The 22866-nt window shown below is 37.5% G+C and overlaps 1 protein-coding gene across 1 annotated transcript in view; it reads right to left on the minus strand.

Annotated features, from left to right (window-relative positions):
* The window catches only part of TRPA1 (transient receptor potential cation channel subfamily A member 1), a 72085-nt gene extending 50018 nt beyond the window's left edge, over window positions 1-22067 (minus strand). Inside the window, exons 1-6 of the mRNA XM_036744153.1 lie at window positions 21951-22067; window positions 12309-12471; window positions 10202-10377; window positions 6186-6293; window positions 1644-1752; window positions 1308-1453 (exon numbers count right to left, since the gene is read on the minus strand). Coding sequence (XP_036600048.1) covers window positions 1308-1453; window positions 1644-1752; window positions 6186-6293; window positions 10202-10377; window positions 12309-12471; window positions 21951-22067 — 819 coding nt within the window. The remainder of the gene's footprint in view (window positions 1-1307; window positions 1454-1643; window positions 1753-6185; window positions 6294-10201; window positions 10378-12308; window positions 12472-21950) is intronic.
* Between the last annotated feature and the right edge of the window lie 799 nt (window positions 22068-22866).

The raw sequence follows: 22866 nt of genomic DNA on the forward strand, positions 1-22866 counted from the left end.
ATGTCTTAGTAAGTAACTAATTCTGGTTTGTATCTTAGATGTGCTTTTTGAGCCATTTGTCCTCAAAGTTAAGGAATATTTACATTGTGTGGAATGCCCTGATTCTCACAAATTAAGATGGTAAAAATCAGAATCTTAGGAAATTTATACTTTGTCTCATCTAGCTAAAAATGTGTGAGACACAGTGTGATGGTTTTCATAAATATATCTGGTAGATAATCATCTAGTATCTACTCTAATGCTTACATGATTGGAAACTTCCTAATTTATTAGATCATCCACTCCACTATTGGACATTCCTTGTTGGAAAGTCATCTCTTACGCTGGGCTGAAGTGCATCCCTCAATATCATTTTCCTACTGAACCTACTTCTACCTTCTGAAGTGACATAGGAAAATGACAGTATTTTCTACATTATAGTAATTCAAATATTGGAATATCACTATTATATAGAATTATATTAGAATATCCTCATTCCCTTAGTTTTCTGTTCCCTAAACACCCATAGTTCCTTTAAAGATTCTTTAGCCATCCTTATTCAGCCATCTTTGTATCTGCTATTATTTTTCTGTAGACCTGTGATTTCATTATTATAGGGAGCTCCTGCTGAAGAATATCTTTCCCTCTCTCTCTTATGCCCTCAACCAAAGCAGATCAGTAACTTTCCATTTAGTCTTAGAACAGTGCCCAGGGCACTAGAACATTAAGTGACTTGCCTCAAATGATTTAATCAGCATATGTCATAGGCAAGACTCAAGACCAGATAGTCCTAACTCCAAGGTAAAGGCTCTACCCACTATACCACACTATCTTTGTTAATAATCTTCCTAAATCATGACATCTAGAACTATACTCAGTATTTTAGCTGTAGTTTGATGTGGACAGAATATTACTTCCCTTGATCTAGACACAATTCTTCAGTTAATGCAATCTCAGCTTAGTGATATTTTAATTACTATATATACTTTCATTATTCATTACAAAAACAGGATGAACCAATGAATTCACTAAACATTTAGCTAATTTTGAAATCCCTACTTCTTTTTGCCATGTGACATCATGGCAGCAGGACCAGTTATCTTTTTTCCCACTGTAACCATTATTTAGAAGTTATTTTGTGTTTCAAGAAGTCCTATCACACACAGCTAAAAGCTGAATTTTTGACTGTATTCTGCTTTGCTCATGATCCATTTACTGCTATATTCATTTGCTCCTTACTCAGTGATCATGGAGCCATAAAAGCATTTGGGAAAAAAAGTTTACAAAAAGCAAATGTATAACTGTGATAAAAATGTATGAAAAATTACCTCTTCTAGTTTAATCTGTGCTCCACTTGCCAGGCAGATTTTAATCATTTCTAAGTCACCACTTTGAACAGCAAAATGAAGAGGACTTGCGTTTTTATTATTGAGAAAATTCATCTGATTTTGCCTGGAATATCCTTGTTCTTCACCTTCATAAGAAAACCAAATTAAATATTACTAAATATACAAACTGAAATGTCACGAAATGTGGAAAGTAAGAATAAAATCTTGCCTATATGCACACGGTAAGTGTTGTTGAAAAATAATATAAATTGCAACCTCCATTAAAGGAATAGTATGTTTATTATTGCTGTCTATTACATAAAGGCCTTTACTTACCAAATTTTAACAACATTTCCATGCATTTCTTGGAACCTGAAAATGCAGCTATGTGAACTGGGAAACATCCAAATTTGTTTGCTCTACATAGTTTTGCCCCATTATGCATCTGAAAAATAATCCAGAATGAAGTCAAATAATATAATGCCCTGTAGGAAGGTGGTTAAGAATGGACAATGGTTCTCATCTCTTCTTACAGACTATTTAGTCAGTACTAAGTTTCAAACACAATAGTTAGATTCAATGATAAATGAAAAATAACTAAGAAAAACTTCAGGGGACCAGATAAAAACCATTAAAGAGATAATTCTGGGAACTGGAGTAGGGGATCTGGCAGCATAATAAAAATTATCAAATGATGAAACAAATGAGGTAGAGATAAATCAGACTTCAATGGAAACTTTTTTCAACACTTTAGCAAAATGAAGTCAATTTCCAATAAGATCACTATTCTGTTTTAAAAATCTCACTTTGCCATTTTGATTCTAAATCTTTCTTGTTATTATAGAAAGTAATAATATACTCAAGGAAGGTCCTGATTCAATGCATTTATACCAACTAAAACATACTAGTCAAGAAGCTGGTGTTGTTGCTGAATCATAGAAGTCCTTTCATGGAGAAAGCTTATATTTAGGTAATCATTTTCATCTACCCCTTTCTACGATACATTTAACATAGATTGATAGTAAAAGAGAACTGATTGGGTTTTTAAAATTAATTTTATTTTATCATCTCACTCACTGGTGGGGAAGAATGAATTAGTTTGAAAGTGGCCTCCAAGAGAAAGGAAAAATATAAACTAATAAAGCTGGATTATCTACAAAGTGACTTTTGTGCTCCTGAACATCAAACTATTCACCTCCCAAGGAATGTAAAGGATTGGATAAGCCTTTAGTTTAGGACTTTGCTAATATTCCTTTTAAAATAAATGTATCTACAAATTTACAAGAGTAAGAACCATTCAACCAATTGATAAATAGTCAGAGGATATGAATAAGCAATTTTTAGAAGAAGAAATCCAAGTTATCAATAACCATGTAAAAATGCTCTAAATCATTAATAATCAGAGAAGTGAAATTAACATGACTCTGTGGTACTATTTCATACCATTAGATTATCTAGAATGGCAAAAAAGTAAAGTGACCAATGTTGGGTTTGGATACTGTGAGAAAATAGGTTGTACTATGACCTAGACCAACCGTTCTGTAAAGCAACTTGGGATTATGCCTGAAAGTATGCCTAACCTGTGACCCAGTGATACCACTGCTTGGTCTATATACCAGTGAGATCAAAGAAAGAGGGAAAGGATGCAAAAATGTTTCTAGTAGCTCTTTTTGTGGTATCAGAAAAAAATGGAAACCGGGGATGCCCATCAATCAGGGAATAGTTGAACAAGTTAAGGCATATGAATTTTGTTGTTAGGTCATTTTCCAGTCATGTCCAGTTCTCCATGACCACTTCTGTGGTTTTCTTGGTAGAAATTGGAGTTTTCACCATTTCCTTCTCCAGCTCATTTTACAGATGAGGAACTGAGGCAAACAGTTGACCCCTAGTTAGGAAATGTCTGGGGCTAGATTTGAATTCATGAAGTCAGTCTTCCTGATTTCAAGCCTAATGCTCTATTCACTGTCCCTTCCAGGTGCCCCATAAGAATGTAATGGAATATAACTGTACTGAAAACAATAACGAAAGGTATGGTTTCAGAAAAACCTCAGAAAACATATTAACTGATATAAAGTGATACAAGCAGACTCAGAAGAATAACAGCAATATTGCAAAGATAATCAACTTTGACAGGGCAACTAGGTAGCAGAGTGGATAGAGCACTGGGCCTGGAGACATCTTCCTGAGTTCAAATCTGTCCTCAGACACTTACTAGCTGTGTGACCACAGACAAGTCACTTAACCCTGTTTGCCTCGGTTTCCTCATTGTAAAATGAGTTGGAGAAGGAAATGGCAAATCTCTCCAGTATCTTTGCCAAGAAAACCCCAAATGGGATCACAGAGAGCCAGACATCACTGAAAAAACTGAACAATAAATCAACTTCGATTCCAAAGGACTCATGAAGAAACATGGTGTTCCCCTCCAAAGAGAGAGCTGGTAGAGTCAGAGTGAAAATTGAAGCATACTTTATTCTTTCTTTTTCTTTCTTTCAAACATGGCTAATGCAGCATTTTTTTGCCTGACTATTCATATGTGTGGCATTTTTTTCCTTTGCCTTCTCGATAGATGAGAAATGAGAGTAGCAAGGGAGAGAATTCAGAACTGAAAATAGAAGTAAAACTAAAATATAATTTAAAATGATACCTGGTTTTGAACACAAAGGTCCAGATGTGTTCTGACCAGCATAAATATAGGGGAGGATTAGCATCTCACGTGTTTTGGACTCTGTGCTTCTATTAAAGTGGTCCCAGTTTACATTAGCTTTGGAAACAAATACATCACCATGATGACTCCTACAGGGGCCAACTAAAACCCCTAAATATTTTTCTCATTTATTGCTATTAAACTGTGACTGGCATAGTTGGTATTCTGGAGTAGTTGAATTGATTAACTTAAAATTAGGAACTCACAATGATCTCTCCTACATTTCATTTTGTTAGTTTTGTATGGTTATTTCTTTATCGATTAAGAAAAAAAGAGGATGTAGACTAGATGATCTCCTAACAGCCTTTTAGCTCTAGATCCCTTGGGCTTATGAGCTAGGCACTTTAGATCTTTTGAGAATTTTATTCCATCATCCAATATATTAGCTATCGCTTTCTGCAAATTTCATAGGTGTGCTTTCACTCAAGAAGTCAAAAATGTTGAACACAATAAGGCTAAATAAAAAGTCACGGATCAGATATCTTCCTCTAGGTTGACAACCATTAGTTAGTACTCTTTGGTATGGTCATTATTCCAGGTATAAATATAGCTAGGTGGACTACCATCTGACCATATAGTTTCATTTATTCATCTTACCTACCAAAATATTAGGAGACACTTCACCAAATACCGTGCTGAAATCCAGACAGAATTTATCTTTGGCAATACCTTAATCATGCAGTCTAAAATAAATAAAATACTAGAAAAACAATTTGTGTGTACCTTCTATAATAAATCCTAGTAATAACTCACAATTGCCTATTGCTTCAGGGGCTACAAAGCACTTTCTCTATAATATGTATATGAGGTCTACAACGTAAGTATTATTATCTTAAAATTCATGATGTGAAGTGATTTGCTTAAAGTCACAAGCCTTGTGAATGTCAGAGTCTTGTTTTGAAAAATAGATTCCTGATTCCAAGTCCAGGGTTCCTTTTACTACCCAGCAGACATCCTAAGATGTGTAGTTTGAAACTGAGCTACCAGCCTACTGTAGAAAACTCCATCATCATCATCACCATCTGTGTTGATAAGCAAAATGGCCTTTGTTTTCTTTGAGTAATTCAGTGAGCCTTACTAGGTGTTAAGCCCCAGGCCCAAACCCCATTAGGTGTTAACCTAATCCATGTGGATGTGAACCTCCCAGAGTCCTAACGGGAGGGGCCAACTCAAGAACCTCAGGCTCTGGTGATTCAGATGATGTTTGATGATGTCTGAAGCCCTATAAGAAGGGAGGACAGAGCCATTTGTGTGGGGCTCTGGAGATGGTGTTGATGAGGAGACTCTAGGCAGCTGTAGCTGAGAAGCCCTCCAGCTTGTAAACCCGGATGCTGAGACTTCGTTGAACTCTGGTAACTATGTGTTGGGATTTGAATCAGACAAAGTCTGTCTGTTGATGTTTGTAATTTGTTTGCATTTTGTTCTACAGTTCAGGGTGCTGGCTTTTTCCCCTGAACTAAGGGAATGATATTTGTATGCTGAAATCAAAGTAAGCTTGTCAACCCCTTCACCTTGCTTTCCTTAATTAAGCAGATCAAAAGAACCTGTGCTGTTGGCAGCTTTCTGGGTGCTAGCTGTGGGTGGATCTTACACCCCCACAGAAGCTGCTAGCTGGATTGTTGAAACACCATCCTCCTCTTCCTCTTCCTCCTCATCAGCACCAGCATGTTTGCAAGGTGCTTTAAGGTTTAGAAAGCACTTTGAGTATGTTTTCTCATTTGATCCTCACAACAACACTATGAGGGAGTTACTATTATTATCCCCCTTTTGACAGTTGAGCAAACTGAGGCAGAGAAGTTAACGATTTGCCCAGAGTCAAATAGTTACAAAGTTTCTGAGGCAAGATTTAAACTGATGTATTTCTGACTCCAAATCTAACGCTGCACCACCTTGCTGCCAATATTACTTTCAGGAAATGATTATTGTACTTTGAACAGGACAGTAACATAAACTCAACTTCAAAAAAAAAACCCATAATAGCCACAAGACCTCAAAAGAATTTTCCAATAGTTGTAGAAAGTTAAATTCTGTTCATCACAAGAGTTAAAAACAAAGTCCCTCCCAAGAATACTTTCAAGATGCTTTGGTCACATCATATATGTAGTGGTAACCATTAACAGTATACACTGACCTAAAATAGAGACCAATGAAAAAAATAAAATCATTATACAAACCAAGAGTTTTAGTGCTTCACTATTATCTTTGGAGCAGGCCAGCAACAGGGGTGTGTTTCCATTTTCTCCTACCAAATTAACATCAGTATTACTGTGCTCAATCAAGACCTATGTAGAGAAGAAAATAAAATTATCAAGAATTAAAATTACAACTTAACTAATGAAAGTAAAACTCCCAAAATAAGCATTTGCAAAAACTTTATTTTAAAAGCAAGTAAGAGTTAGATAGTAATTTTACACTTGTGGAGTGTGAGCCTTATCCTGTGAATGATATTCCAGAATCAAAGATGTTCAAAGACAGCAAAGACCTCATAGGTCAGCTGGTTCTTTCATTAGGAGATTCTAGAATCAGGAGTGAGGAACAAGTGGCTATCTAGTCTTCTCTTTCCAACCTTACCATTATTTGATCCATTATCAAGAACAAAGGAGTAGGAGCAAAACGGGACTGAGACCACGAATCAATTACTTCTATAAATTGAAATGCTGGATTTAATGGCTCTTTGAAAATTCATGCCATATCTGGATGACTCCAAGAGTCATATTCAGGGAAGCGTGTACTGAAGGTACCAGTTTGCACAGGAGCTGAGAGCAATATAAATTTTATAATCATACTGGGGATTTTTGCCAAATTGAAAAGGCTACAAAGGTTATGTATTAATGTGGATCCCTTGGGTCTATTTTGTAGTGGATTTGAGCAGATGATTCCAAGATCTTTGTCCAGCCTCTACCTCTCCTAACCTCCAGTCTCACATCTCCAAATAACTATTAGAAATCTCAAACTAGATGTCTCAGACATCTTAAGTTTAATATATCCAAAACTAAATCCATTGTTTTATCTCCAAAACCTTCCCCTCTTCTTAACTTCTCTATCATGATCAAAGATACCTCCATCCTCCCAGTCAGTCACCCAGGCTCTCAATCTAAGTGACATCCTTGACTCTTCACTCTTTTACTCACATATCCAATCAGTTGCCAAACTATCATGTCTACCTTCATAACACCTCTCATATACATCCCCTTCTCTCCTGACAATATCCTGGTGTAGGAACTCATCACATTGCAACTAAACTGTTGCAGTATCCTACTGTTTATTTTCCCTCCCTCAAATCTTTCCAGTTGGGGCAGCTAGGTGGTGCAGTGAGTAGAGCACCAACCTTGGAGTCAGGAGGACCTGAGTTCAAATTCAGCCTCAGATACTTGACACACTTACTAGCTGTGTGACCTTGGACAAGTCACTTAACCCCAATTGCCTTGCCTTCCCCCTCCAAAATAAAATTTTAAAAATCTTTCCCCATTGTAGACCATCCTTTACCCTGCTGCCAAAATGATTTTCTTAACATGCAGATATGACCTTATCACTCCCCCATACCTTAATCAAATCAAGTGGCTCTCTGTTGACTCCAAGATCACATATAAAATCTTCTGCTTGTCTATGAAAACTCATGTAACCCAGCTCCTTCCAAACCTACAGTCTTCTTGCATTTTACTGTGTACCTCATGCCATACAATCCATTAACACTGTCCTCCTTTCTATTTCTTACACACTGACACTTTCTTCTGACTGAGCATTTTCACTGACTGTCACTCATGCCTGGAATCTTCATCTCTTTCTTGTCCATCCCCTGGCTTGTGTCAAAGCCCAGCTAAAATCTCACTTTCTACAATAAGTCTTTCCTGATGCCTCTCAATGCTAGTGCAAAATGTTAATAATCTTCAATTTACCCTATGCTTTCTTGTTTTGTACATAGTTGCTTTCAGTGCTTGGTACGTAGTAGGTACTCAATAAATGCTTGTTGACTTGAATCCTCGAAGCAACCCTAATCCCTAATATTCCTCAACACTGGGTCTCCAGGCTTTTTCTTTTTTAGTCCTAAAACACTAGTGTGAGGGGATGAGTAACATCAGCTTATAGAAGAAAACAATAACTAATATTTATATAGCATTTAAGGTTTACAAAATGCTTTACATATGCTATGGAGAGGGAAGAAGACAAATAGAAATGAAGGCAAAAGATAAGCAAAGAGGGAAGAAAGAAACTGAAATTGGACAGTGAGATGCACTAGAAAATACATCATACTGTTGGGAATTTTTAAAAATTTCCCTTTGTCTTATAAAATTGAAATTATTAAAATTTCAAATGTTATTGGTCAGTTTTAAATGAAAAAGTGAATCTTTATTATTGTTTTGATCCAGACATATGATTTCATCAATATGTAAACTCCTATTATCAGTTTAAATCCACTTCTCTTGAATTTTTTTAAAAAATTACTTTTTATTAGTTCTATGACTTCATCTGGGTTCCGAAGTTCCCTCCACAAAGGCAGAGTGGTACCTGCTATATCTCAGAGAGTTGTACAGGGGTAACCGAGAAATTAAGTGACCTGTACAATGTCACACAAACAGGATGAGTCAGAGGTGGGCCTCAAGCCTAGATCATCCTGACTTGAAGATCAATCCACTATAAATAATGCCAGGTTTTTGACTATAGGTGCCAATGGTTACAAGGTGAGCTAAACAAGCCACCATTTTTAAGGTGGCTTTTTTAAAATCAGAAAATATGTTCCAGATTGCGAAATATGGTCCTTTCTACACTGACAGGGCTATCTCTACTTCAGTCAGTGTGACATTCCAATACTGAAAAAGTGATGATCCAGAGGTATATATTGTTTATGGAGATTCATAAAGTTCTTCTGTCATGACAACTTCAAGAGATAAGTAAGTTCAATTATTATTTTCCTCATTTTAGAGGTGAAGAAATGAGGCTGGCAGAGGGTAATTTATCCTGGATCATAGTGTTAGTAAATAAAAGATCTGACTTGAAAGGAGGTTTCTTCTCACTCCAAAGCCAGCACTCTTTTATATATGAAACTAGGACATCTCTGGCATCATTAGTGGAGAATGGCAGAGAATGTAACCTTTCTACATATCATTTGGAGCAACTTTTTGCACATTTTAAAAAAATCCTATAGAGAGGATGCATTCAACATGTTGGAGGTCTTCTTCTTGTCCACCTAATACATCAACATACAAGTTCTATTATCCCACTCTTTGCCTATATGACCAGTTCACCTCCTCTCTGTTACCTCTATGATCAAATATAAAACCATCTATATGGAATTCAGAGACATTTATAATCTGTCTCTTTCCTACATTTCTCAATCATCTCACACCTTACTCCCCACCAACAGTGGCCTCCTTGTTGATCCTTGGAAATTGAAACTCTATCTTCCAACTCTGGGCTTTTTCACTGTTCTTCATTCTGAAATTCTCTTATCTTCATCTCCATCCCCAACTTCCTTCAAGTCCCAGCTAAAATCCCATCTTCTATAAGAAGTCATTCTTCTTTATGCTAGACACTTCTCCCAAATCATTATGAACAACTTATCCAGTATATATCTTATCAGTACAAAGTTGATTACATATTGTCTTCCCCTGTAGCCTGAGAACTAGGCCTTTTTTGCCTTGTTTTTTTTTATCTTGAGTGGTTTACATGGTGACTGGCATTTGATAAATGCTTGTGACTTGATTTGACTTAATTCTTCTGTGTTAATTAGTTTTTAATGCATGTTTTAATCCATGAAACAGAATATATATGTGTGTGTATATATGTATATACATATATATGTAAAATGGCCTTCTGTCCTGTGTGATCCCACTCTACCCTCTTTTCTGTTTTCATGATGATAGTTTGATGCTGTTAACCACTGCAGAAAATGATGCTACAAATGGTCATTTCCAAGAGCACTGAAAACAACATTGCTAATTCCCATGCTATTCAGAGGGTGATTCACTTAAGTTGTTCAGAGATATTGCTAGTCACACGATTTCTGTTTATTCTGAGTTTATCAGGTCAATCTGATCCACCTTCAGACAACAACATTTTGAAAAGGATTCATGAATTGTACACACCCACTCACACCCACACACTTTATATGCATACGCATGTACAAACACACACACACACACACACACACACTTTTATGCAAATACATCCATACTTCTAATGGCAGACTTACCTTCACTATGTCATTATAAAAAGATTGAATAGCTAGGTGAAGGGGTGCCACCAAATTGTTGTTGCAAATGTTTGGATTAGCTCCTCTGCTAAGAAGAAACTTAACATTTTCAACCTGTTTTTTCTCAACGGCCCAGTGCAAAGGGGTATTTCCTGAAATATCCAGTATGTTCAGTCCTAGGAGAAACAAAAAGCAGCATAAAATGCAAGCAATACATTTTCTTCTGGCTATACTGTATGATGTATAAAAAGTTCAAAAGGCATAGTTTCTAGGTAATTAATATTTTTATTGACCATGCTAGCAGTTAATTAATAAAAGGACTCAGTAGTACTCTCAAATGCCAAAGACCCCTCATGGAACTCAGTGAAAGCTTATATATCCTTGGAAGAATGGGTGTTCCTGTCTAATGGTAGACATCACTAGGGCAGGGGGTGGGGGAAGGAAAGAAAAAAGGAAAAAAAATAAATTTACATGATAATTTTGTTGTATATGTGAAAGGAATAGCAAGTTGGGCATAGTGGATTTGCAATTTCATGTGCAAGCATCTTTTTATTGTACTATGTTATGGAAATCCTTGTTTTATTCATAAATTAAAAATAAAATCAATTTTTAAAAATTGATGAAAATAATGAATAGTATAATGAGAGGTAGGCTTATTCTAATGAGGTGCTTGGGGACTTGACTGATCACTCAGGCTTAGAACAAGAGACTTATCTCTTTGCTGCCCTGGCCTAGTGCAATCTAGATAAAACAGGGTCCATATCTGCTCAGACCTGGATCAGCAGAATACAATGGGCCACAATTCACCTTAGATTAAATTCCTTGTAAGGATTTCTGTTTGACTGGGGCAACAACTCCCACCCAAGATCAAAAAGCAGGTACCCTGGGGATTTGGGCAATCTTATCTATCAACAACGTCCTTCTGATGCTGGCTTGGCCTAGTAGAGAATGAGGATCTAGGAAGGGAAAAAAACACCTAGATCTGCCCAATAATTGAATATTTAATAATAATTTCTCTCAAATGACCTAATAAAAACACAATCAGCTTCAGCCCTCTATCAACAAATCAACAAGCATTTCCTGAGTGCCTACTGAACATAAGGTACTAAGCCAGAGACAGTGACCAAAATAAAGAAAAACAAGACCCAATTCCTGCCAAAGGTAGAGATAACTGAATGTTTCCCAGTCAAGTTTCTTGTGTTTAATTTGGAGAAATTCACTCCTTAGGAAACATATCTCACCTCAAAAAGATTTCCTAACAGATACTTCACAGAGGAATGTATCTATTTTTTTGTTCTACTTTACCTACTTTATACATTGTAAATATAAGTGTACATCTACATAGAAAGATGGATATGGAGAGAGGAGATATAATTGGTTGCTGAGCAGACCTGTTATTTCATTGGTGTAGGGAGTGCTTGAAGACGACCTCTCCTTACCGATACAGATTGGCACCTACTTTGCATGTTATGGACTTAGGCAGCTGACTAGAACAGTGACAGGTTAAATGCTTTGCCCATGGTCACATAGCCAGTGGATTGCCAGAAACAAGACTGCTATGCCAAATGTTTTGATTGAGGCCAGCTCTACGTGCTATGGTGTACTACATCTCAATTACACACATACATATGTGTATGTGCATGCATGTGTGTATATGTATATGTGTATGTATATGAGAATATGTGTATATATGTGCATGCATGTATATATAACACATACATGATACATGGATAAACACATGTGTGTGAGTCCCTACATGTGCACACGTATGTACATGTACATATGTGCATATATATACATTTCAAAAATGCATTAAGTGTATAATGAATAATCATTAATGTAGGACTCATTCCAATGTGATAATTATGCTGCTGGCACTTCAGGATCTGGTAAACCACCAAATCTGGGACTGGATTTGTTCTTCATAGTCTATATATCTATCACGAATATACTAGAGAGCTTTGGTCCCTACTGGTCCATTGGTCCATTTGGTCTCCACTCACTCTCTTCATCTTCCCAAATTTGTGCTGTATTGAGGGGCTATCAGCTTATACGGAGCAGGAACGGGCTAACATCAGGGTGTATACATATCCTAACTATGAGTTACCTTCAAATTGGGAGTCATTGACAATCATCTCCAGCAGTTCGACTTGGTCTTGTGCAGCTGCATGATGCAAGGGTGTGGCATTCATGTCATCATATTTACATAAACCATCACGATTCTTCATCATGAAACTTTGCAATCTCTTTACATTTCCTTCGAAAATAACCTAGTTTTATATTTAAAAGATGATTAGCAAGGTACTAAAAACATTATTTTAGCACTATTATTACATCTTAAAATACAACTTATTCTCTACAACCTAAGAGGAATTAGCATTATCTCAAATTATTTGTTGTACATTTGGTACTATGGGAGTGATATGGGGACAGCTATATGGTGTAGTGGATAGAGTGTGAGGCCTAGAGTCAAGGAAAACTCTTGTTCATGAGTTCAAATACAGCCTCAGAAACTTAATTGCTGTGTGACCTTGGGCAAGGCATTTAACCCTGTTTGCCTCAGTTTCCTTATATGTAAAATGAACTGGAAAAGGAAATAGAAAATTATTCCAGTCTCTTTGCCAAGAAAACCCAAATGGGGTCACGAAGAGTCAGACACAACTCAACAACAACAAATTTGGTATTGTGATAGGCACTGTATAAAGCAAATTTGCAAGCACAATTCTTGTCTTGCAAGAGTAGAAATGACAAAAACAAATGGAACGAAGAGAAGCTGATGAAAACATGAAATTGATAATTAAATTTTGGAAGGGAACAGATTTGTGATTTCATCAGTGGGGAGCACCCAATATGGAAAGATCCCTCCACCATTTTTCACTTAACCTGAGCAGCTGAGAGACTAAGTGGCTTTCTGTGGTCAAAAAACTAGTATGTGTCAGAGACAGGACATGAATTGAAGTTTTCTTGACTTCATGGCTCTTTCTTTATCTACTGTCATTTTGATGCTCAAATGAGTTAACTAACTAATTAATTAATTGACAAATTATTACTCTGAGAAGTAAGGAACTTGAATGGATTTGAAAGGAATAAAGCAAGAATGTTGTTGTTCAGTCACGTCCAACTCTTCATGACGCATTTGGGGTTTTCTTGGCAAAGATACTATAGTGGTTTGCCATTTCCTTCTCCAGCTCATTTAACAGATGAGGAAACTGAGGCAAACAGGGTTAAGGGACCTGCCCAGGGTCACACAGCTTAGTGTCTGTGGCAAGATTGGAATTCAACATGATGAATCTGTCTGACTTTAGGCCTGGCGTTCTATTCATTGTATCACCTAGCTGCTGCAAAGATAAACCTTAAGGTTGATTAAAAGATTGGAAATGTTTCCTTGGGCAGCTAGGTGCTGCAGTAAGTAGAGCACTGGCCCTGGAGTCAGGGGGACCTGAGTTCAAATCCGGCCACAGACACTTGACACATGTACTAGCTGTGTGACCTTGGGCGAGTCACTTAACCCCAATTGCCCTGCCAAAAAGCAAAATAAAAATAAAAATTAAATTAAAAAAAGAAATGTTTCCTTACAGAAAGATTAATGTAATCGAAATCATTTGACCTACAATATAACAGACTTAAGGAAAATTTAGTGGATTCTACTTCTGATGAAAGAAAATGAAATCAAATTACAAGACGGATTTAAATTAGATATCAAAATGTTTGAAAAAATAAAGTCTATTAAAAAACTGAAACATGGATTATTGATTTTTAATCATCACCCAGTTTCTCTTCTACCCTGCCTCTAATCAACTCACACATCACTGCAAGATTAATGGGATATTTCTTTATCTTACAGTTCACAGGCTCAATAACCTATGATGGCTCCCCAGTAACTTCTGGATTAAGTCCAAACTCTTCTGCCTGGTTTTTAAGGCCTTCAGTAATATGGCACCACATTCCCTCTCCAGCTTCATTTCCTCATATTCACTGACATGTACAGTCCTTTTTTTTTTTGCCTGTCATGCCGTTTCCTTACTATCCTCTCAATATAACACGTCCACTCTTGTCTGTGTACTTCCATCTTCCTGCCTGTGAATACCCTCCGTGCTCCCCAATTTCTGCCCAAAACAACTATATTTCAAGATCCTTCTCAAGTAGATATTTGATTGATTCATTAACCGCCTCTTGACAACCAGACACTAAATTTACATCTGTGTTAACACACATTTAATGTTGCTCATTTTAAAAGTCAAACACAAAACAAAGCAAGTTGAGGGATTTCAGTACACCACTGTGCCCTAATTTCAACACACTCCTACCTAAAAACTGAAGAAAAGGACAAAGGATCAGTGATTTCTCAAGTACCTTTCCTTTCAATGACTGCAAATCAGCAAGTGAAATGAAGGTTTTTAAAGTGCTTAAAATGCTAAAGGACATTGTTTTATACATAATAAATAAGTGAGGGTTTTTTTCCATTCTAAAAAAAAAGATCAAATATTAAAAAAATCTTCCACCCCTAATTTATTTGTTATCTCATAACAGGATAAAGAAATTCCTTCACCATATTTGACTTTACAAAAGGAATCTTATGTAGTAGTTATTCTTAAAACCTATGCTTGTAGCATATTTTCGTAGGTAAAGGCATTCTCAAAATTTGCATGTATACAATGGATCAATTGTGAAATTTATTTCATATTAGATTTCCTTAATATTTTCCACCCCCAACAAAGATGTCCTCTCCATTCCCTTTTTTTCTAAATTCATTTGGAGTTTTTAACAGATGATTTTTAAGTTCCGTGTTTTATGTTCCCTCTGGACAACAATAGGGAAACATGTCCCATCTAATTGAGCCAATAAAAGCAATTTGTTCAGTTGTTCTGAGATCTGATGCCAATAGAAACTCAATTATATTCTCTGTTAAGTGAGTGCCAGAATCAGGTATTTGTGGAAATACTGCTGCAATTTATTAAGACAAAAAATTCAATGTACAAATTAGGATCCCAAGTAACTAAATTTTTTTTATTGGATTACAAATAATTCAGTTATGACCTTTGAAACAATTACCTTGGAGTTAGAAAAGAAAATGAAATATTTTCCTTCAGCAAATTAACAAAGGTATTTTGTATATGTTTTTCATTCTCTACATGGCATTTCCAGGTTCTATTCTTTATATTTTCAAACTTCTGCTCTGACTCTGATGCTAGCAAAGGCATAGGAAAAATTAAATAACCCTTAAATAAGCTCATTATCAATCATTTTCAAGATTTTGAGTTTGAGTCTTGCCTCATATATTTAACTGTGTGACCCTAGATAGGTTACTTAACATCTCAGCCTCAATTTCCTCATCTGTAAAATGTGAGTAATAATATCAACTACCTTACATGGTTGTGAGATAACATGTGTAAAGTTCTCTGCAAACCTTAAAGTGCTATATACAGCTAGCCATCCTGATCATGATCATGACCACCATCACATATTAGCAAATATTTCTGTTAAGTCTTTATGTTACTTTAATGTATATGCAAGGAAAGAGAGGGAAATAAAGAAGGAAACTAGAAGGAAAGCTTATAATGAATGAATTAATCAATCAACAAACATTTATTAAGTGCCTAGTAGTTGCCAGGCACTATGCCAAGCAATGAGGATACAATGACAAAAAAAAAAGAGAAAATAAGGAAAAGATAACAACTCTCTCTTGAAGAAAGAAATCGGAAGTGGGTGAAGCTCTCATACATGAACAAGACACAGGTTGGTCTGTTTTACACATTTTAAATCAGCCCAGTCCTTTGTTTTTATTATTATATAAATTTGTACTTGGAAGAGACTTCAAGCAGGCCATCTAATTTAATATATACTGTAAAAGGGTTTTAAAACTTTTGCTTGAAGATATCTACTGTGGAGAAGCTTATTTCTTGAGATAACTTAATCCACTTTTGGATAGCTTTAATGACAAGGAAATCTTCCTTATTCCAAGCCTAAATTTACAACTTTCTCCCACTGTTCCTAGTTCTGGCCCTAGTGGCCAAAAAGAACAAATCTACTCCTCTTCTAGACATAAAGCCCTATAAATATTTATAAACATATTTGAAGTTAGATGTCATGTCTTTTGAGGGCTTTTCTTCCCTGGGTTAAAAACTCCTTGTTCCTTCTGTTGAAGTTAACATAGCATGATCTTGTGGCCCTTCAGTTTCCCTTTCAACTGACCAATATACCTCCTAAAAGGTGGCACCTAAAATGGAATGCCATATTCCAGTGTAGATGGATCAGGGACAGAGTCTAATGGGACTATTTCCTCTTTAGGAATGAATGACCCTTAATGAATCCTAAAGTTTCATTGACCTAAAAGTAAATTTCATTATACTGTTAATACATCAATATTGTATTCCACAAAAACTCATGTATCTTTTTCAGGCAAGCTGCTGTTTAGTCACATCTTCTCCAACACCTTCTTTTGCAATTGATTTTTTAAAAATCCAAGTGTAAGACTTTACTTTTATTCCTATTAAATTTCAACTTATTGAAGTAGCCCAAGTATCTCTCTTTTGAGAATTTTTGTGGCCTTATTCTGTCATTCAACATCCCCTCCTAGCTTTGTATTATCTGCAAATGCATTAAGGATGGCATCTATCCCTTTATTCAAGTAATTGATAAAATTCTTAAATAGTATAGACCAAGAACTGATAGATACCTGGGACACTCAACTAATGACCTCCTTGCAAGTAGACATAGCCCCATCGATGCTTAATCCTTGAGTACAGTCATTCAAGCAATTCCAAAACCACCTAACTCTACCACTATATAGTGGCTCAGACATTAACCAGCTTTATGACCCTGAACAAGTCATTTAACGTCATTCAGCTCCAGTCTCCTCATCTGTAAAATGGGGATGATAATAGTACCTACTTCAGAATGTTGGTAATAATAATAATAACATTATTAGGAGTAAAAATAACTAGGATTTATTTAATACTTTAAGGTTTTTAAAGCTCATTATAAATACTATCTCATTTCATCCTTACAACAGCACAGGAAGGAAGGAAGGAAAGAAGGAAGAAAGGAAGGAAGGAAGGAAGGAAAGAAGGGCTGAAGGAAAGACTATTAAGTGCTTTACAAATATTATCTCATTTGATCTTCACAATTCCATAGGAAGTAGATGTCATTATTATCCCCTTTTTACAGCTGAAGAAACTGAGGTAGAAAGAGGTTACGTGACTTACCCATGGTCACAAAACTAGTAAGCGTCTAAGGCTAGAGTTGATCCTAGATCTTCCTGACTCCAGACCCAGCCCTCTCTCCACTGTAACACTTACCTACTTATTATTATCCCCATTTTACATATGATGAAACTGAGGAATACAGAGGGTGACTCATCAAGAGTCAAACAGCTAGTAAGTGACCGAAGTAATGAACTCACATTTTCCTGACTTCAGATTCAGTGCTGTCAACTGTGCCACCTAGCTGCCAATTGCTATGAAGATTAAGCAAGATAACATATTTCAAACACTTTACAAACCTCAAAAGAGTAATGCAAAAATGCTAGTTATAGCTATTTTCTACAGAAATAGTACAGCAGACTTTGTAAGATGCTTTTCTAAAATCTAGGTACAACATTGCCTTGATCTACCAGTCTATTAATTCTATCAGAAGAAATGGGTTTAATGTGTATGCCTTGCTCTTAAGGGAGCAATATTGACTCTTTTTAATTAGCATTTCCTTTTCCAAATGAACAGTAACTATCAGAACTTTAGTACTCCTATTATGAGTGAGTGCACTGGTATTAATTCTTTCCAATTCAGGGTTACTCTGGATGTAAAGAGATTCCTAAAGTTTGGAAATCTGCAGTGCTATTTCACGCTCTCTGTCGCTGGAAATCTACTCAAAAATGTGAAATGACTACTGGTTTTCATTTTCTCTTGGCAAGGTTTTTTCACCATATCAATTTATAAGTTTCTAGCTTTGAAAAAAGGTAAGAAATCAAAAGACTTCAATTAAATTTTTAAGTCTCTGCTAGAACATGTTACAGTAATACCTCATTATTGACTTTTTTTTTCAAAAAGCATCTGAGAGAGAAAAAATGACACTAATCTGTGAGTCTCCGCTGCAGAAAAAAATTTAATATAAAGAGGGATGAAGACTAGTCTTATTGGTAAGCAGATTAAGTATGATTTTAGCTGGCAAAAGAGAAATACTGAAAGCACCCCAACTAAAAATATTTCTCTCATTGCCTTTCCATACAGTCTACAATTTTAAAGTTATTTCTTCCATTCAGCTGAAGCAAAAAAAATGTTCACATTAAAATACATATCTGGGGGCTCAAAAATAATTCCTTCCTGTTTGCCTTTCTTAATTCAACAAATATTTATAGCACAGCTACTTTGAATTAGTCACCATGCTAAAAGCTGTGGGCTAATCAGTGAACAAGAAAAAGTGAAAAAGACAAAGACAAATAAGCCCTCAAAGAACTTATGATCTAATAGGGCATACAAGGTAGATAGACAAATAAATATAAGACAAATTAGGTTTTGATACTAAACAAAGCCTCGAGGGAACAAAATATAGGATTTCTGAAACACAGAAGATGGGAATGGAAGGAACTTCTGAAAACTGAGAAGGTTCTGTAGGAGGAGATTTATTCTATGGACTTGAAAGAAATATGACAGTGTTTTGGCTCTTGGGTGGGGTAACATGATTACCAAAAGGGTTCACGGAATGCTTAAAACAATTTGAATTACATCACATTTTTTTTCTGCTCCCAGGGAATATGTTCACAGTTTAATAGTGACTATCTGAAGGCAATATCTTTACTCAGATGCCCAGCTCTAAAGGTGGAATTACAGATAGGTAGAAGATGTAGATGTAGATGTAGATGTAGATGTAGATGTAGATGTAGATGTAGATGTAGATATCCTAGCTAGCCAATGGGAGAAACATGGGGGGTGTGACCTTTCAGTGTCCTCAAAATCACACCAACCTCTAACATTAAGAACAACTAAGGATGATAGTCACAGCCCTTAAAAGTGAGTATTTTTATATACTTGTTGAATTTGCAAAAATGTATGTTGAACTAAAGTTTGGTACTAAAGAGATATGAGTTTGTCAGGACTGAGGATCCTTAACTAGAAGTCTATGGACAGAATTCAAGGGGTCCATGAAACTGGATAGGGAAAATATACCTTTATTTTCAATAAAAATTAAATGAAATTCAGTGTTCCCTTTGATTATGAATTGAAAGAATACATTACTCTGAGAAGGGTTTCACAGGCTTCAACAGACTGGTAAAGGAGTCTAAGATTCAGAAAAGGTTAATAATCCTGGTCTAGATGGATTCTGAGTTCCTTAGAACTCTGAGATTCTTTAATTCTGTGATATTTGCATGCCAAGGATTAGCGTTTAAAAGATGTAGGGAAGGTGGACTGGATGAGAGGTTCCATCCAGGAGAACATCCTCCCAGAGTTCCACTTCCAGGGAATCCAAGGATGAGGTTATACATTGCTTGAGTCTCTGGAGGATAGCAACCTTCCTAAGCTTGCTGGCTGTTTACTAGATATGTGGTGGCTCAGTGCTGAAATGTTTGTTGTTTTAGACTGATATGGCAAATCTTGAGTAGTAGTCTGCTAACTACTATGGCAGTGTGTGTGTGTGTGTGTGTGTGTGTGTGTGTGTGTGTGTGTTGGGATGTGACAGACAGAAGTGAACAGAAAGAGAGGGGAAGAGGAGAGGGAAAGAGGGGAGAGGAAGAGAGAAAGAAAATGAGAGAGAGACAGAGAGGCACAGAGATACAGACAGATAGAAGACAGAGATACACACTGAGGGAGGGAGGGAGAAAGAGACAGAAAGACAGAGACAGACAAGATAGAGACAGAGACAGACAGAGAATAGACTGCATGCCATGACCACACTAAGGTGGGAAAGGATGGGCCCTTCACCAGCACATGATGACAACCTCACTCATGTGGCATCTAGTATAGGGGTTTTAAGTTATCTTCAGATTAAACATTTCAAATATTTTAAATGCCTGCCAAAGATTTTCCCTAATCTCCACAAAACCAAACCAAAATTGTAGTGTTAGAGACAGTGATGGAATTGAAATCAGTTGGGACAGAGGCTACAGTGCCTCCTGGTACTTCCTAACTGTAGGACCAAAGCAAGCTACTTAATCTGCCAGGAAGACTTCAGTTAAACTCTGTCTCTGACCCATCCTGACTCTTTGACCTTGGGCCAGTCATTTGATTTCTTAGTTCTCTTTTGCAACTCTAATTTGCAGAGAAGTTGCCACCCTGTATTAGACCCAAGTTCAAATTCTTCCTCAGTCACTTACCATGTGACCCTGGGAGAGGATCACTTACCTTCTCTATGTCTCAATTTCCTCATCTCTAAAAATATTGGTAGAGGGTGTTTCTTCATCAGAGAGTTCACTAAATCAAAAAAGTTTACAGTCCTCGACCCCAGGCACTTCCAAACAACAACAAAAACAACAAAGCAGACTTTTTATTTTTTAAGTTGAGAGGAGACTTTTTTAAATAAGAGAATCAAGCCATTTAGTTTTCTTTCTTTCTTTTTTTCACTAATAGGTTATTAGATTATTCTTTTCACCAAACTAGTACCAATTCATCAATATATCCCCCCTCAAAAAAAAAACCAAACACACACACACACACACACACACACACACACAAAGGGAAACATCCAAAATGATTTACCTCATAGAAAGTTTCTTTGGAGAAAAGAAAGGAAATGAAGTTGATAAGGCAGCATTTTAGAAGATACATAGATTCTATGTCACATTCTGGTAAAGACGCTGCCAAATTCTACCTCAAGAGTTACTAATATGCTGTTGCTGTGGTTGCCACATGCCTCTACTAAGTTAGTTAAACAGCACTTATTACCTTTTGTATATTCATCATCAGAGAAAAAAGTTCACAGAAAGGATCCGACTATTCTCTAAGACAGATGGAAAAGATGAAATTTCTCTTTAATGTCGGGAGCCTGGCATAAGGGGAATTATTGAGAGGGAAAGTCATAAGCTCAGATCAGCTCATCGCTGGTCCCCTATTTATGTCAGTAATGTAAGAATTTCTACTGGGATGCAGTCTTAGACATTCAGAACTATTCTGTATAGAGGATATATCCTGCAAAGCTCTCCCTACCAAAAACAGTTTCCAGAAGCTTCTGAAATTGACTTCGAAGTGGATTGTTTCGGGAAAGAGTTCAATACGGTAATGCCTCCCCCCAATCATACATTTATGTACGCACATATGTATGTACACACATACATATGTCACCTTTCCAACTTTCCTTTTACCCATAAATCCAAGCATGTATTATGTATGTACTGGTGTAAATCTACAGGAGGTCATTGGATTTTCTTTTCTAAACGAACAAGCTTGAGTCCTTTCCCTACCTCCTTCCCTTGTAGTCATTTGGGCAGTTCCTGGACCCGGGTCCTGTTTAGATCATTCCCATTTCTTCCCTCCTCAAAAGGTAAGGCAGTGGGACCTCTGGGCAAGGGGGGTGAAGGAGAGAAGGTAAAGAAAAACCAGGACCGAAGGCGCTGCTCACCTCTGAGCCTCCTATGCTTGTATTTCCTAATCTCTAGTGACCAGGACACTCCTGGTGATCCGGGAAACCTCCCAGGTTTTCAAGCCATGTCTGCAATTGGCACCTATGAAAACTTCTGAAGGAGCTAGTGGAAGTTTTGTACATGAAAAGGAGGGGACCCAAATTTCAGAGCATCTTCCCAGCCGCCCCCAGTCCCCTTTACCTTAAACACATCTTCCTCTGAGGCGTCCATTTCGTTCTCCACCTCCTCGTAGGCAACGCCCTGGGGTTCCTTATTTTCCCCGGTGGCTGGCAGTGCTTTCTTCACGTTGCGCTTCATGGTCCCCGCCCCAGGCACAGCCGGCTGGCGCCTCGGCTGCGGTGGCACGAGGGGTCCCAAGAGGGGAGAGAGTCACAGCGCAGGGAAGAAACCTGGGGACCCGAGAGAAGAGAAAATCAGCTCTCAGGAGAGAACGGGGACCCGAGAGGGGAAAGAGAGTCATCTCTAGGGAAGGACCTAGGGACCCTAGAGAGGAGAAAATCAGCTCCCAGGAGGGACCTGGGGACCCGAGAGAAAAAGGAGAGTCAGCTCCAGGGAAGGACCTAGGGACCCGAGAGAGGAGAAAATCAGCTCCAGGGAAGTACCTGGGGACCCGAGAGAGGAAGAAGAGTCAGCTCTAGGGAAGTACCTGGGGATCCGAGAGAGAGGAAAGAGTAAGCTCGAGGGAGGGACCTGGGGACTCAAGAACAAGCTCGTGAGAGAGCGCCAAAGACTCTGCTGAAGGGCAGGCGGAAGACCAGGCTCGGAACTGAACCCTCCTCGGTGGGCTGAGTTGTGGAGAAGTACACCTCTGCTGGAGTTTAGCAGCTACGGAAATCCTCCCCTGGGAGGAGAAGCCAAGTTCGGGATGGAGGTTCAAGTGGAGCTTTCTAGTTCACGATACTTATATACAGGAGGCTTTACTTATCCTTCTCCTCCCTCTCCTGTCTTGGCAAAGAACTCGGGGTGGGGGTGGGGGTGGGGACGAGGAAATCAGAAGCTATTGTTTCCAGCGGTCACAGGCTCTGGGCTTCATAGACAAACCTCCCGCCCCACTCTGTATGCGTGCGTGTGTGTGTGTGTGTCTGTCTGTCTGTGG

Source organism: Trichosurus vulpecula, chromosome 1 (genome assembly GCF_011100635.1).
Source record: "Trichosurus vulpecula isolate mTriVul1 chromosome 1, mTriVul1.pri, whole genome shotgun sequence".
Classification (NCBI taxonomy): Eukaryota; Metazoa; Chordata; class Mammalia; order Diprotodontia; family Phalangeridae; genus Trichosurus; species Trichosurus vulpecula.